The following is a 15,664-nucleotide window of genomic DNA, read 5'->3' as shown; positions in this document are numbered from 1 at the left end:
AAGTGGAGGACATGTTTCCAAGACGAGAAAGCATTCAGGGACTCTGGGGTCATTGTGCCAACTTGGGGGTCTGGGCCTTGAGCCGGGGAGCAGGGGCGCTCACGGAAGGGCTGGTCCCCAGGGCAGTCACTCTGTGGGTACCGCCCAGGGCCCTTGGTCCTCCCCCAGGGCTCTCACGCTGACCGCAGGGAAGCCAGGGGAGCTACTGGCTGGACTGGGAGGGAACTTGACCCTGTGATTTGGGGGGGTGAGAGGGAAGGGGAGGTGCGCTGTGGGGCTGGGGAAGATCTCCTCGCCAGAAATACCTACAGAAGCTGCACAGCCGCCAGGGCATCCCAGGCGCCGCCGGTGGCCTTGCTCCCTCATCGACGAACCCCATCCTCTCAGCAGCTCCAGGAACAGAACCAAAAAGAAGCTGAACGAGGAAGCAACAAGGCCCCAAGAAAAGCAGAAGTGGGAACCTGGACGCCTGATCCCCCTCCTCGAGGGGCACTGAAGCCTCGGGACCAGCTGGGGTCTGGCCCTGTCGCAGGCGGCCACCGCGCTGGAGAGATGGCCCCGCGGCACCAGGCCACGTGGCTGTCCCCCGCTCTGCTGCTTCTCTGGGTCCCAGGTGAGGGGCTGCTGGGGGAGGGTGGGGGGAGGGCTTTGGGGGAGGCGTCAGGAGACTCAGAATGGGGTGCGCTCTGTCCACCGTGTACGACGGACCAAACCCTCGGAGGGGCTGGGGTGAGGGTCTGTCCCCCTTCTGCATCCATCTGGCCTTAGATGAGCCACAGTGGGGCAAAGAGGTGGGCCTGGAGGAGGGGCTGTGCAGGAGCTTTGCAGCTGAATTATGGCAGGAAGAAGGTGGGCGAGAGGCAGGGCGCACCAGAGTGGGTGGCAGAGTGGCCGAGCGTACCCGGGGAGGCGCTCTGTGGTTTACGGGTTCCAGGGGGTGGTGGAAGCTTGGGGACCGGGCAGGGGCAGGCCCTGGTCTCAGGGTCATGGAGGTGAATGAATAACCAGGGCAGCTGGAGGGGCTGTGGCCTGAGGACCAGGCAGCCAGTGGTCTCCAAGGAAGGCAGGTGGGGACTCCCATCCCATCGGGGAGAGGAGAGGGCGGGGCAGCTGTGTGAGGGGAGGAGAGAGCTTCCTTGCACAGATTTCTCTCCGGTGCCTCCAGGAGCTTTCACGGCTCTTCTCAGACAGCTCTTGCAGTCTTGCTAGGTGTATTCCTAGCATATTTAATTTGGAGGTTGTTTATAAATTGCATTCTATTTGCCAACTAGTTGTCGGTAGGAAAGCTGTGACTTTTCGTGTATTAATTTGGAAATTGGTTATCCCCTCACCACTCGTTTTTCTGCAGAACTTCTCGGGTGTTGTGTGTCCACGGGATCTGCCTGCGTGGAGGGTTCGTGGGTTCTCTGGTTTTCCCTCTCATCGATCACGTTCTGGTTCAGCCAGAATGATGCCCAGGACTGAGGTGGCGGTGGCCATGCCTGCCGTGTCCCTGACTGGGCAGGTGTCCAGAGTTTCTGTTAAGTGTGTAGAGGGCATCCCCTTGTGTTTTTAAGAACAGAGCATCATTTACAGAGATGATTGCAGGCACCGCTTGTTTTGTTGTGCTTTGCTTTGTTGCACTTCATAGATACTGCGGTGTTTTTGTTTTTGTTTTTTTCTTTAAAAATTGCATGTTTGTGGCAACCCTGCGTCAAACAAGTCTATTGACTCCATTTTTGCCAACAGCATTTTCTCACTACGTGTCTCTGTCACATATTGGTAACTCTTGCAAGATTTCAAACCCTCCACCAGCAAAAAGATTACGACTCGCTGAAGGCTCAGATGATGGGTAGCATTTTTTAGCAATAAAGTATTTTTTTTATGTTTACTTATTTGGTTGCACCGGGTCTTAGTTGTAGCACATGGGCTCCTTAGTTGTGGCACATGGGCTCCTTAGTTGTGGCATGTGAACTCTTAGTTGCAGCATGCATGTGGGGTCTAGTTCCCTAGCCAGGGATCAAACCCAGGGCCCCAGCATTGGGAGAGTGGAGTCTTAGCCACTGTGCCACCAGGGAAATCCCATGATAAAGTATTTTTAAATTAAGGTATGTACATTGTTTTTTTAAGACATAATGCTATTGCACACTTAGTAGACCATAATACAGTGCCAACATAACTTTTAGATGTGCTGGGAAACCAAAACCTTCCTGTGACTTGCTTTGTCCTGAAACTCGCTTTACTCCAGTGGTCTGGAACCAAACCTGCAATATCGCTGAAGTACGCCTGTAATTTTTTCTCCTTTGAACTATCCAAGTGGTGAATTATATTAAGATATTTAGCCAGATTTTAGTCTAGATATATTATACTGACTTCATGATAAGAATTAGGGAGGTTTTCCTGTTTCTTTATCCTCTGCAAATGTTTAGATAAAATTGGAATTGTTTGGTTCCTGAAGGTTTTGAGAGAGCTAACTTGAACTAACTTTCTTTTTTGGAAAGGAAAGAAAAAGGAACTTCTTTTCTTCCTTTCACCCCCAGCTCTATTGAGGTATAATTAACAAATAAACATTGTGTATATTTATGATGTACAGTTATGCTGATGTTTTGATACATGTATACACTGTGAAGTAATTACCACATCACCTCACACAGTTATCATTGGCAAAGGACCCCTCGATAACACTTACCAGTATTGGTCTACATTAAAAAAGCCTATTCTGGGCCAATATTGGTAATTTATGCTTTCTTAGAAAATCACCAGATTTGTCCAAGTGTACAAATGTTTTTGTAGAGACTTGCAAATTACCCTGGCTATTTTTCTTTTTAATTGTGTGTGTCTTTTTTTTTTTTTCTTGATCGGGCTACACACAAGAATGTCTATTTAGTTGTTTGTTTCTCCCAAAACAAAAATCAGCTTTTCAGCATATATGCCACTTCCACTGTTTTGCTGTTTTCCGATTTACTAACTTCTGCTCTGGCTCTACTCTTTTCTCTTGGGCTGGGTGTGAAAGCACGGGCTCCTCTCTCGACTTCCGTGTTGCATGATTCCCTCGTTTATCCGGGATTTAGTGGAATGAGACTTTGTGGTTCTAAAGTAAAACATTAGGACAATATAGAAACATCCTGTTAGAAGAGACAGAGACAGACAGAGAGGCAGACAGACAGGAACATAGAGAGAGATAATAAGAGACAGAGACACAGAGAGACAGAGAAAAAAGAGATAGTAAGAGAGAGACAGAGAGAGAGTGAGAGAAACAGTTGGAGAGAGAGAAGGACAGACAGACACACGGAGAGACAGAGAGATAAGGAGAGAGAGAAACACAGAGACATAAAGAGACAGAGAAACAGAGACAGAGACACAGGGAGAGAAACAAAGAGAGACAGAGGGAGACAGAGAGATGGAGCAAAGGGAAGGTAGACGCTGGAGACAGGTGGTTGGGTGCTGTGGGTGGGGGTGATGGGGTGACTCAGACCAGGGAGGGGAGCTGAGAGCCAGGCAGAGAAAGATGACAGTTCACAGTCAAGGAGAGGCAGGGCATAGAGTCTGGGTGTGGGGACCAGGAGCAGCATCTTAAATGAAGGAAGGGCTGGGACAGACTTTTATCTTTTAAGCATTTGGTATGTGACCATTTTACTGATTTTTGTTTTTTTTAGAACATCACACATTCATCCAGATTTACACATTTATCTGTAGAGAATTTCTGCAAAGGACCATCTTTGATTCTTTTAATTTTCCCTGTCTCTGTGTTTATCTTTTCATGTCTTCATTCAGCTGGACAGTGGGTTATCTATTTTTCTTAGATTGAATTTTCTGAAATTCCTGTTTTCTTCATCAAAAATAGTTGAATGTCAGCAATTTCATGTGGTTCAACCTAATATTATTTGCCAGGCATTTTACACCCATTATCTCACTCGACACATTCAAATGTCATGTGAGACTTACCAATCCTCACCATGTTACAAATGAGGCATCTGAAGCTCAGAGAGGTTAAGTAACTTACCCCAGAACACACAGCAGATATGGCATAGAACCGAGACAAAGCACATATTCTGCTGCCCTTTCCACTTCACCATGGTGATGGTTACCGAGCCTCTCAGGAAACATCACACCTGTGAGGGGGCTTGGGAAGGCTTCTCTGCAGTGTGTCTGCCACCCAGGTCAGGAAAGGACGTCCTGATGGGCCCCCAGGAGTGGGAGGATGGGAGTTTGCGGTCAGCTTTGGGCAGCTGTGGACTGAGAGCTGCGTGGGGTGGGGGAGCTCCTCACACCCAAGTGTTTGTTGAGGGCCTACTATGTGCCAGGCACTTGTAGACACTGAAGATATAAGAAGGCCCTGCCTTCCTGGAGTTTACATTCGCATGTTTCCAGGTGATTTAAGAACCTGAAAAAGCAAGTAAAGTTAGAGAATTCTAACTCTAGGAATAGAGAGCAAGCCACCCCTCCCCCACCCCTCTGGGGGCCCCATCACAGAATTACAGGGGTGGTGAGGAGCGGTACCCACAAGGGCCAGGGCGGGGACGTGTCCTCAGCTTGGTGGCCAGCATTAACGCCACACGCGTCACCTTAGTCCCCTAGCTCCGTAGCAGAGGACCATCTGGGAAAATGGCAGACATAAACCTTAGAAATAAGTACGAACTTCCCTGAAGTTTAGGTCTACAGGAGCTGGGCAAACTAAAGTAAGACCCAGGACAAAGTGAAGTTTGTCATCAGCAAACTTTGTGTGCGGGTGAGTGATTTTTTCATCCACACATTTAGCAAGCATGTCTAGTGTTTTTTGTGAACTGTTTGGAAGCCCTCTCTCTGCCTTAGTGCACACTCCCTTGGTGGGAACAGAGCAGCGTGTGAGTGGTTCTTCAGGTTACTGAGCTGCCCAGGGCTGGGGGCGAGGTGCTGTCCCTCAGGGAGAGCCGGGTGCTTGGAGGCGGGCTCTTATTGTCCAGACAAGTTCAGAAGTGGGAGGTCCCTGGTGGGTGAGGGGTGGGAAGAGAAGAAGAAAGGAAGTTGGGGTCTGGAGGAAGGGGCTGCTGTGATCTTGGGGGTGACAGAGTGGAAGGGAGGACCCTCGAAGTGCGGTCTGGCTGATGGGAGGCGGCTGGCATGAGATATGGGGGAACATTGGGGGCTGACCCCCAGGGTCAGCTGGACTCGGTTATGTTTTCTAGGCTGTCTGTCCCTGAGTGGCCCCCGCAGAGTGACAGGCACCGTGGGGGGATCCCTGAGCGTGGAGTGTCGGTACGAGAAGGAATTCATAGACAACAACAAGTACTTTTGCAAGAGCCTATGTCTGTCACCGTGGAGGATCGTGCAGACCAGCAAGTCAGAGAGAGAAGTGAGGAGGGGCCCTGTGTCCATCAGGGACCATCCCGCAAACCTCACCTTCACAGTGACCTTGGAGAGACTCAGAGAGGATGATGCAGGAACGTACTGGTGTGGGATCGATACTTCCTGGTTGGAAGGAATTCTTCGAGACCCTGCCTTCCAGGTTGCGGTGTCTGTGATCCCAGGTGAGCTGTGCACACCCCTCTCCCTGTACCAGCAACAAGGTCACCTGAAGAGTCTCAGGTCAGAATAGTCAAGACAGAAATCAGATCACAGACTTTGAGCACTTGGAGCAGTGTGTGTGTGGGGTGGGGAGAGGGAGGGAATCAGGGCTCTGGCACCTCTTCTCAGTCTTGAGCGATGGGAAGGTGTCTGTCAGGGGAAGTGGCGGCCGAGAGAGAGTGTGCAGAGAAGAGAGAAGAGGGTGCACTGTGGGTAGCCCCGAAGAAACCTGAGCTGCAAGCTGCATGCAGGGGTTGGTGGGGAGGTTGAGGGGGAAGGTGGGGAGCTGAATGGAGAGGTGGTGGGGGAGGGGCTGAGTGCTGAGTGCAGTGGGAGTGCTAAGTGATAGGTCGATCTGCAGTCCAGAGGGCCGTCTCTGGCAGGCAGCGTGTGGCTGTGATCTGGGTGAGGGGAGAACAAGCCTGGGGGTGGGTGTGACTGTGGGGCCTCCGGAGGACCCTGACCTCATCAGCAGGATGGAGTCGGGACTGTTGGGGCGGTACCTGTGTCCTATTTGGAAACACTCACTTGGCCCTGGGAGGGTCCTGGGGAGGCTTTGGCCACAGGGTCTTCCGTCCTGCCCCCTTCCTGAGTGAGCATTTTGTGTGAAACCAACCAAAACAGCTATTAGTGGGAGAGTCAGAGTGCTCCTTGGGTCTGATTCGTGTTTCTGCACCAGCACCAGTGTCCACCCAATGCACTAGTGTAGCCAAGACCTCGACAATCGCGGCCAAGACCTCGACAATCGCGGCCGAGGCCTCGACAATCGCGGCCGAGACCTCGACAATAGCAACTGAAATTTCAACTGTGTCCTTCACCACCCTGGCCACAGACAGCACCACCCACAGCGCCAGCAGCCAGGAGGAAGTGCAGCCCATGCAGCCCTGGGGGTAAGGCGCCCTAGTCCCCGTGTCCTCTGGCCATGTGGTCCATTTGGGGTCCGGAGCCCTGTCCCTGTTGGCTGGGGGCCTCTGGCTCCCTTTGCACCCAGGCCGGAAGCCGGTCTGCATCTCCTGCTTGGGTTGTAGGGGCCACACTGGACCTGCCCTGGGCTCCGAGAGAGGGCTCAGGCCGGGCAGGAGCTGGGGAGTGGATGGAGGGAAAGTAGCATTTAGTGAGAAGCTGATGAGATGATGTGCTACCAGGCACGTGCTAAAGGCCTCACGTGAATGTTCTCACTTGTTACTCACAACCCTGACCTTATTACCATCATGTTATAGACGAGGAAGCTGAGGCTCTGAGAGGTTAAGTGATTGGCTGGGTCACGTAGCCAGGGAGGCAGGCTGGGCTCCCTAGCAAAGTTTATGAGATTCCAGAGTCTTGAGCTCTTTCTTATAAATTTGTGATTCTCAACTCTTTTTTGGGGGGGAGGGGGGTCAAAAACCCTAGGAGAATCAGACATTCATAGATTCTCTCCTCAGAAAATACACACTGTCAAAAACCAGTTCTGGGGTTCACAGACTCCCTATTCTGACAGTACCCGGTGCTCTGCAAGTTGATTCCGGCACTGACCAGCTGGAGTTGGCGCTGGCCCCAGCATCCCATAAGACCCCTGAGGTTCCGTCCCATAGGATGGCCTGACTTCCGGTGCCAGAGCACTTTGGGGATCCCCAGGTCATCACATTTCTGATCAATTGGATACAAATTTGGGGGTTCCCATGACCCCCTTGGGTTTGATAACTGTCTAGATAACTCACAGAATGTAGGCAAAAGCTGTACTTGGTTTTATCATAAAGCATAAAGATCAGGACCAGCCGATGGAGAGACACGCAGAGCGAGGTCAGGGAGGGTCCTGAATGCAGAGTCTCCGTGCCCTTTCCCAGTGGAGTCGGGGGGCATCACCCTCCCGGGACGTCGATGGGTTCGCCAGCCAGGAATTTCCTCCACGCCTTGGTGCCCGTAGTTTTTGTTTGGGGTTCATGACACAGGCACGATTGATTGAGTCATTGCCCATGTGGCCGACCTCAATCCCCAGCCCCCCTTCACTTCCTTGAACGTCAGGCTGGCTCAGAGCCCCAAATCTCTAATCACATGGTTGGTCCTTCTGGCGACTAGGTCCCATCCTGGGTCATGCAAGAACTCAGCCAGATCCAAGGGGCTTGTGAATAACAAAACTACTCCTTTTTTTTTTTTTTGGCTACCTTGGGTCTTCATTGCTGCTCTTGGGCTTTCTCTCGTTGTGGCTAGCCAGGGCTACTCTTCGTTGCAGCGCGCAGGTTTCTCAGTGCGGTGGCTTCTCTTATTGAGGAGCACAGGCTCTAGGCACATGGGCTTCAGTAGTTGCAGCACTTGGGCTCAGCAGTTGTGGCTCGTGGGCTCTAGAGCGCAGGCTCAGTAGTCGTGGTGCACGGGCTTAGTTGCTCTGAGACACGTGGCATCTTCTGGACCAGGGCTCGAACCCATGTCTGCTGCATTGGCAGGTGGATTCTTAACCACTGTGCTACCAGAGAAGTCCCAAATGTGCTCCTATGACTAGGAAAATCCCAAGGATTTAGAGGCTTCCTTCCAGGAGCCAGGGGCAAAGGCCAGTCAGATTCTTTACTATATGACAGCTCCAAGGTCCCTCTACTGGCTTCCTGACGACCCAAGTGACAATCCTAACAGGTGAAATTCAGGCCCCAAACATGCCACCTCCAGAGACTGGCTCTGCAGATACACACCTGGGGGCCAGAGCTGGGTGTTGTATGGCTGAAGCCTGTGCAATTCATTGGGGGGTGGGGGATGGGGTGGGGAAGGTGTGTATCTTTAAGAAAAAAAGACTAGAACATTATGGATGCAAACTAGGCATAAAAGAAGGGGCCCAAGCAAGTGAGGCGCCAGAAGCCTAAGATGTGTCAGCTTCTCAGGAAATCAGCTGCTGCTTGTCCAAGTATGAAACGGTGGAGTTACAAGGTGATTTTTTGCAGCCATGTTTGTAATTGCAGTAGACTGGGAGAAATGCCCATAGAGAGAGAAGAGTTAGATAATCTGTGGTCCATCCATGCGATTCAATACTATGCAGCTGTTAAAAAAAAACAACAACACCCCAAAGGACTTCTTTATGTACAGATGGAACGATCTCCAAGATGCATTTTTAGTAAAAAACTAGTGTTTATACTATGCCTCTTTTTTTAAAATTAATTAATTGATTTATTGGATGTGTTGGGTCTTCATTGCTGTGCGTGGGCTTTCTCTAGTTGCAGTGCACGGGGGCTACTCTTCGTTGTGGCACGCGGGCTTCGTTGCTCCATGGCATGTGGGATCTTCCCAGACCAGGGATCGAACCCGTGTGCCCTGCATTGGCAGACAGATTCTTAACCACGGCACCATCGGGGAAGACCCTATACGATGCCGCTTTGGTGTGAAAAATGGACACATACAAACATAATGTACATTTGTATTTTCTTGTATCTGAATAAAGAGCCTCTGGAAGGTTCTTAGGTATACTCTGTGTGTGTCTGGGGCGGGGGGTTTAGGTAGATGGGGGATGTGTAGAAAGGAGACTTTATAGCATCTACATTTTTAAAAAATGGGACCTCATCTACCTATTGAACAAAAGAGGGAAGGCGTGATTGCCCCGCCCCACCCAGCCCACCCTGTCTCCCCTCAGGCTCCGATTGCTGCTGGCCTTGTTAGCACTTCTGCTGCTTCTGTTGGGGGGCATCTCACTGCTGGCCTGGAGAATGGCTCAGAGGCGGGTCAAAGGTGAGTGAGTTCCCCACATCTGCCCCCGTGGCGGGGGGCAGGCCCCACCCACACCCTGTGGTCCTCGAGCCTCTGTGTCCTGCTTCCCAGAATGGTCACCAGATGCATGCCCTGAGAACACATATGCCAGGGGACCCTAGAGGGCACACCCAGAGGCAGTGTCCCTGGTGTGGCGGATGCAGGCTGTGGGAGAGGCCTTTCCCACGGTGAGGCCTGGGGAGGGTGCTTGCGAAGCCATGTCCTTCTTCCGTCTAAACCCTTCTGTGACCTCCCTCCAAGTCCACACCCTCCAAATCCAGGCCCGCACAGGACGGACGAGACCCGCTGCCATCTGCCCGTCCTTACACTCTGGAAGGCAGCTCTTTCTCAACTTCTTCTGCATTTGCTTTGGGCGCCTGGGGCGCCCCCTCCCCGGCTCACTCCTGCTGGGCCCTAAGCGCTGCTCTCAGACTTCCTTTCCTCTGGAACCTTTTCCTGCTCCCTGAAGAGCAGCTTGAGGGCTCCTTCCAGGTGGACCCCTGTTCTTCCGCCACCATAGCCCTTTTCACACAGGATCGTCACACCTGCTTCCATGCCTGCCTGCCCACCAGCCCGTGCGACTCCTTGAGATCAGGGATCCTGAATCAAGAAGGCACAGGAGCTGCATGTGTTGAATGAATGTATTACTTAATATCGTCACAGCGGGCACCCCAGCAGGCAACCTGTGGTCCAGCCGCTCTCCTCTGAGCTTAGATTAAAAGAGAGAACGTAGGGTGCCCCCAGCATCCTGTCTAGGGCTCAGTAAGTAGGTGCTCAATAAACACTCGAGAAAAACTAAATAAATAGAAGAACAGAGGCACCAGTGAACTGTGGCCTCGTTGCTGACCAGAGGCCCAGCTGTCACCAGTAGGAGAGCAGGTTTCTGTCTGAGTTGGCGTGTGAGCCTTGAGTTTCCTTCCTGTGCTAAGAGTTCTTGATTCCATGTGCACAGGGTTCTGGGGGAGACATTTGTTCGTAGTTACTGATGCTAACTAAGCCTTTCGAGGCTGCACTGAGACGGGTTGCTCTGCTCCACAACAGCAGCGCTAACTGGGAGTTGGTACTTCCTAGGGGTAGGGCAGGGAGGCCCCTGGAGGGCTCAGCCTCTCCCCCCAGCACAGCCCAGGCCTTTAAGAGACAAATCAGCCTCAGCATGTGCGTGCTTGGTGGATGGAAAGAAAACCACTTCCTCCTCCCCACCCCCGTATCATTTTCAGGAGCCCTCCCCCTAAACTTCAGCCTGCACTGCTTACCACACGGGGGTTTTCCCAGCCTGGATTGCCTCAGATCTGTGGGTGCCAGTCATCACTGTCTCCATGGTGCTCTTTCACCTAGATTGTGCCCCCCCTTAAAAAAAGGATGTGTGATTGTTGTAGAAAATTGGAAGAGTAAGCAAAGCACAAAGAAGGAGACAAATTCACCCTAATAAATAAAAACGAAAATTCGCACCACCCAGAGAAAACCCACCACAGATGCTGGAGTCACGTCCCTGCAGTCCTTTGTGTAAATGCTTGCTTCATACGGTAATCCCACTTTTAAACCTTAATATATTGCATGACTTTCCCTGCTAAACATTCTTCTGAAAAACGCTGACTGCAGAGTTGACTTGTGTGGGTGGATTACACCTCAATAAGTGATCCTTGTTTAACAGGAGAAAGGCTTCCTGTTAAAGTAGCCTGACTGTCCCTCCCCCACTTTGCATCTGCATCTGGGGCTATCTTCCCGTGTCCCTGCTCCTCCCCCGTCAGCCTGACACCTGCCCTGTCACTCACTCATGGCTCTTCCCCTCAGCCCACTCTCGTCATTTACTTGTCCATTCACTGACTCACTCACACAGCAAAGCTGTCCTGAGCACCTGCTGTGCACCAGGCCCCGAGCCAGGCTCTTGGGGACACTGTCATGAACAGGGCAGACTGGGCCCACCTTCAGGGTGCTTCCCGTCCAGCTGACTGCCACCCAGCTCTTTCCGTGCCAATTTCCTTCCCCAGCAATGCACTCCCATCTCTTCCTCACCAGCCCCCTTCCTCCTTCCCATCACATCACCCGTCCCAGCCAGGGAGATGGAGGGTGGAGATGGAAGCCCGCCTGCAGCATTTGGAACAAAACATGTTCTTATCTCAGAGGCCCTGGTCACACATTCTGTTGAGTCAACTGGTGGGGCTTAGCAATCCCTGCTGTTGTATGTGGCCTTGCGTCACCTGACTGTGGGCGTCTCACCTTTGACTTTGGGGCTCCCTCCCTGAGACTGGACACTGTCTATCCCCACAGCATTTAGTGCACCCAGCTCTGGAGTTGCCTGGCGGTGCACGGAGACCAAGGGCATCCTGGCTGCACGTGCATCACCTGCTCCCCGTCAATTCCTGGGGCACAGGGTTGAAAGGGCCAGGGATGCACAGAGCTGTGCTCAGAGGCAGGACACCTGCAGAGCCACGCTGCAGACACCAGAAACAGAAGGCTGTGTGACCTGAGCTGGGATCCCTCAGAGCCGACAGGGCCTCCTATCTGGGAGGGACAGACCCCCAGGCCGGGGGTCGGAGCAGATGACCCTGGTGACTTCATGTAGTTTGATGCGGCGGCTCTAGGTCTCTGCAAGGACACCTCCTTTTTTCAAAAGTTTTTTTTTTTTTTTTTTTTTGGCACACGGGCTTAGTTGCTCCGTGGCATGTGGGATCTTCCTGGAGCTGGGATCGAACCCATGACCTCTGCATTGGCAGGCGGATTCTTAACCACTGCGCCACCTAGGAAGCCCGGACACCTCCTTTTATTTTATTATTTTGTTTAAAAAAAAATTTAGGGCTTGTTAAAACACAGATCGCTGGACTTCTTCCCCAGCATTGATAATTTAGTGCATCTGCAGTGGGGCCTGCTGTTCTGCATTTTTAAATTGTGGGGAAAAAACCCTACTGTAAAATGTGCCCTCTTAACTACTTCTAAGTTTCCAGATCAGTAGTGTCAAGTATATTTACATTGTTGCAAAAAAGACTTCCAGAAGTTTTTCGTCATACAGACACTTCCTTTTACTTATTTTTTATTTTATTTTATTTTTATTTCTTACCCTTGTTTACCAACCTATTCCTGGCAATCTCTGCATAAATGTTCCACTGCTGTCCCCCCACCCCACCCCACACCCCCAATTTTTTTCTTTGGCCTTTAGTTGAAGATGGTATTTAAGCCAGAGTTTGAAGCTATCTCTTTGAGTTACTAGTATTTCTCTGGTCATCTGCTGCGTATACATTAGGTACACATGTTAATAAACTTCTGCTTGTTTTTCTCTTGTTGATCTCAGACATTTCCTTTTAAATGAGTGCCTTCCTTTCTTATCTCTCCCACCTGGAAACATCTTTTCTTTTTTTTTTTTGGCCATGCCAGGCAGCATGTGACATCTTAGTTCCCCAGCCAGGGATTGAACCCATGCCCCCTGCATCGGAAGCACGGGGTCTTAACCACTGGACTGCCGGGGAAGTCCCTGGGGAACATCTTTTTTTTTTTTTTTGGGGGGGGGAACATCTTTATGAGTGACTGTTTTGGGAACTACCTTTGTTTGTTCCCCCTCCCCAGGCTGCTCGTTCATTTATTCACTCATTTCCTCATTCACTAACTCACCCGCTCACCAAACCCTTGAGTCCACCATGCTGCCGGCCTGAAGTGATAGGTCCCCAGGGCTGAAGTCTCCAGGGAAAGGCCCTCCCCCAGTTGGACCATAGGAATCCCCGTCCCTGCCTCGCTCTGGGATTCGACCTCCTTTCTCTTCTCTTATCTCTGTAGCTGGTAAGACGGCAGAGCTGCCCCAGAACTCCAGCCAGGTAAGAAAGGCCACCACAGGAGGCGTGGTGGCGTGGCTGGGGGTGGGGGCACCCAGAGGATGTTGGGGGCCTGAACTGGCCCAGCAGCCACGGATGGAGCGAGGTGCTCACCCAGAGTGGGAAGAGCGATGCCTGGGAGATCTGGCCGCGGAGTCATCATGACTCTGACCAGTGCCTTCCCTCCCCAGGGAACGTGGAGTGAGGGAGGGTCCTCTCCGCCCAGCTGTTGACCTGACCATTCAAATACTCCCCAGAGAGGACCCTAGTGGGAGAAGGTGGGAAGCCTGCAGCACTCAGAGCATAGAGGGAAACGGGAGATGTTTGCAGAGAAAGAGAGATGGGACTCTCTGGGCTGGACCGCAGAGGGGCTCTGTGGACACCCACCAAGCCCCTGCCCCTCCTGCCCACTCCAGGCTGCGGAGCAGACGGAGCCCTGCTATGAGAATCTAGAGCTGCACACGTGTCCTCTTGCAAAACAACCCGCTCAGCCCATGCAGGTGGAGGAGGAGTACAGCATGGTGGTAAGTGCGAGGGCCCAGCTCGTTTCCGGGGACCCTGGGCTGCGGCAGAGGCATCGCCTTGTGGGGTGGCGGCAGGCAGAGAGGGGAGCGAGGGGATTGCTTGTGCTTCTCCAGGACAAGGACACGTAGAAAACGGAGCAAGTGTAGATTTTGCCAGAGCTTGGTGTCCTTGTAGCTGGGGTGGGGGCGGGGGGGAGGAGACGAAGGAGCTATTGAAATGGCCAGTGATAATCAATAGTCAATCAAGTACAGCACTTATTAGGCACCTACTATGTACCATACACCCAATGTTAAAGCCTACGATTTCTCACTGTTTTGGTCCCATCATCTCTGCTTTTCAGATTTTTAGCAATCACCCCCTGTGCATCAACCCTTGGGTACAGCCACTGTGAAGTAGAATAATGGAAGAGGTTGCCTCCCACCGCCACCCTGCCCAGGGTCATAACCCACCCATTAGTGGAAGAGTTTAGGCAGAAGCTGAGGAATCAGTTGTTAGAGAAGATGAGGATATTTAAGCACCAGACCATGCCCCCGGGACTAACAGCATCCTTGTTTTCCTGACTTGGTGACTAATGACCTCAAAGTAGACCCCGGGGACTCCCCCAGCTTTTGATGCCTGGGAATTTGTATGTGCTGGGTCTTTTTTTTTTTTTTTTTTTTTTGGCTGCGTTGAGCCTGTTCCTGCATGTGGGCTTTCTCTAGTTGTCGTGGGGGGGGCGGGGGGGGAGCTACACTTCATTGTGGTGCATGGGCTTCTCACTGCGGTGGCTTCTCTTGTTGTGGAGCACAGGTTCTAGGCACACAGGCTTCAGTAGTTGCAGTGCTCAGGCTCAGTCGTTGTGGCTTGGGGGCTCTAGAGCGCAGGCTCAGTAGTTGTGGAACACGGGCTCAGTTGCCCCATGACATGTGGGATCTTCCCAGACCAGGCCTTGAACCCATGTCCCCTGCATTGGCAGGTGGATTCTTAAACACTGCACCACCAGGGAAGTCCCTGTGCTATGTCTTTTAAAAAATTAATTAATTAATTAATTAATTGGCCGTGTTGGGTCTTCTTTGCTGCACCCAGGCTTTCTCTAGTTGTGGCGAGCAGGGGCTACTCTTGCAGGGTGCGGGTTTCTCACTGCGGTGGCTTCTCTCTTTGTGGAGCATGGGCTCTAGGCGTGTGGGCTTCAGTAGTTGCGGCACACGGGCTCAACAGTTGTGACGGGCACTAAAGTGCAGGCTCAATAGTTGTGGCCCATGAGCTTAGTTACTCTGAGGAATGTGGGATCTTCCTGGAGCAGGGATCAAACCCTGCATTGGCAGGTGGATTCTTAACCACTGCGCCACCTAGGAAGTCCCCCCTGTGCTATGTCTTGACCAGGTCGCGTGGAGCAGGTGGGTGGACAGGATCTTGGAGACGAGCCCTTGCAAGAGGAAGAGGCCAGGAGAGTGGGGAAGCGTGGAGCCCCCCCCCAAATGGAGCCTCCCCAAAGCCCTTCTGGTGCCACCCCCACTCCACCCTAAGCTGTGGGTTCCTGCTTCCCCTGCCACTCCCTGAGCCTCTGGTCTCTGTCTCTGCAGGGGCATCCCAGTGAAAATCTTCACTACACCTCGGTGGTATTTGACCCCAGGAGACAGGATTCTGAGGGAAACAGGGTTCCCTCCCAGAAGCCCCAGACACAGGAGCCAGTGTACACCATGGTTAAGAAGACGTAAGCTTGTGTCTCCAGCCTTGCCAGCTGGAGGGCTCTGTGGGTCACAGGAGGCCCAGGGCTCGGCCCCCACCCACATCCCCCACCACCTGCTCCCCTTGATGGTGACCAACAAGGCAGCTGGGCTCCCCAAAGCTGTCCCTCTTGTGCCATCAGCCAGGCTGGCTTCATTGAGGACAACAGGGAATGGCATTCTGGACGGACCTACGGGAAACGTTCCATCCCACTGGTTCTCCGTGCATCTTTCTGTCTTCTCTGCTTCATCACAGCTCTGTGAGTGGAGGGCATCTCAGTCCCACGTGGCTCCAGGAAAAGATGTGACTCATGTAGGATGGTACCTACGAGTAGCTTTGTGAATCATAGCCCCATGGAAATGTCTGGGATTGCTGGGGAGAACTGGTGGAGAGCCCATGGCTCCAGA

The 15,664-nt window shown here is 52.2% G+C and overlaps 1 protein-coding gene across 1 annotated transcript; it reads left to right on the top strand.

The window, feature by feature from the left end:
* The first annotated feature begins 448 nt into the window (after positions 1-448).
* LOC130840633 (CMRF35-like molecule 8) lies at positions 449-15,401 on the top strand. The gene is made up of 7 exons (XM_057716328.1): positions 449-613; positions 5,145-5,504; positions 6,284-6,413; positions 9,113-9,207; positions 12,991-13,028; positions 13,442-13,549; positions 15,113-15,401. The coding sequence occupies exons 1-7, from the start codon at positions 553-555 to the stop codon at positions 15,245-15,247; spliced, it is 927 nt and encodes a 308-aa protein (XP_057572311.1). The 5' UTR covers positions 449-552; the 3' UTR covers positions 15,248-15,401.
* Positions 15,402-15,664: the final 263 nt, after the last annotated feature.

This window comes from Hippopotamus amphibius, chromosome 17 (assembly GCF_030028045.1).
Source record: "Hippopotamus amphibius kiboko isolate mHipAmp2 chromosome 17, mHipAmp2.hap2, whole genome shotgun sequence".
In the NCBI taxonomy this organism is placed as follows: Eukaryota; Metazoa; Chordata; class Mammalia; order Artiodactyla; family Hippopotamidae; genus Hippopotamus; species Hippopotamus amphibius.
Note: the sequence above shows the minus strand (reverse complement) of the source record. Positions and strands in the feature narration are given on the sequence as shown.

Coding starts and splice junctions, on each gene's coding strand:
- LOC130840633 (XM_057716328.1), top strand. CDS start 553: ATGGCCCCGCGGCACCAGGCCACGTGGCTGTCCCCCGCTCTGCTGCTT. Junction 614..5,144: donor GCTGCTTCTCTGGGTCCCAG/GTGAGGGGCTGC, acceptor TATGTTTTCTAG/GCTGTCTGTCCCTGAGTGGC. Junction 13,029..13,441: donor TGCCCCAGAACTCCAGCCAG/GTAAGAAAGGCC, acceptor TGCCCACTCCAG/GCTGCGGAGCAGACGGAGCC.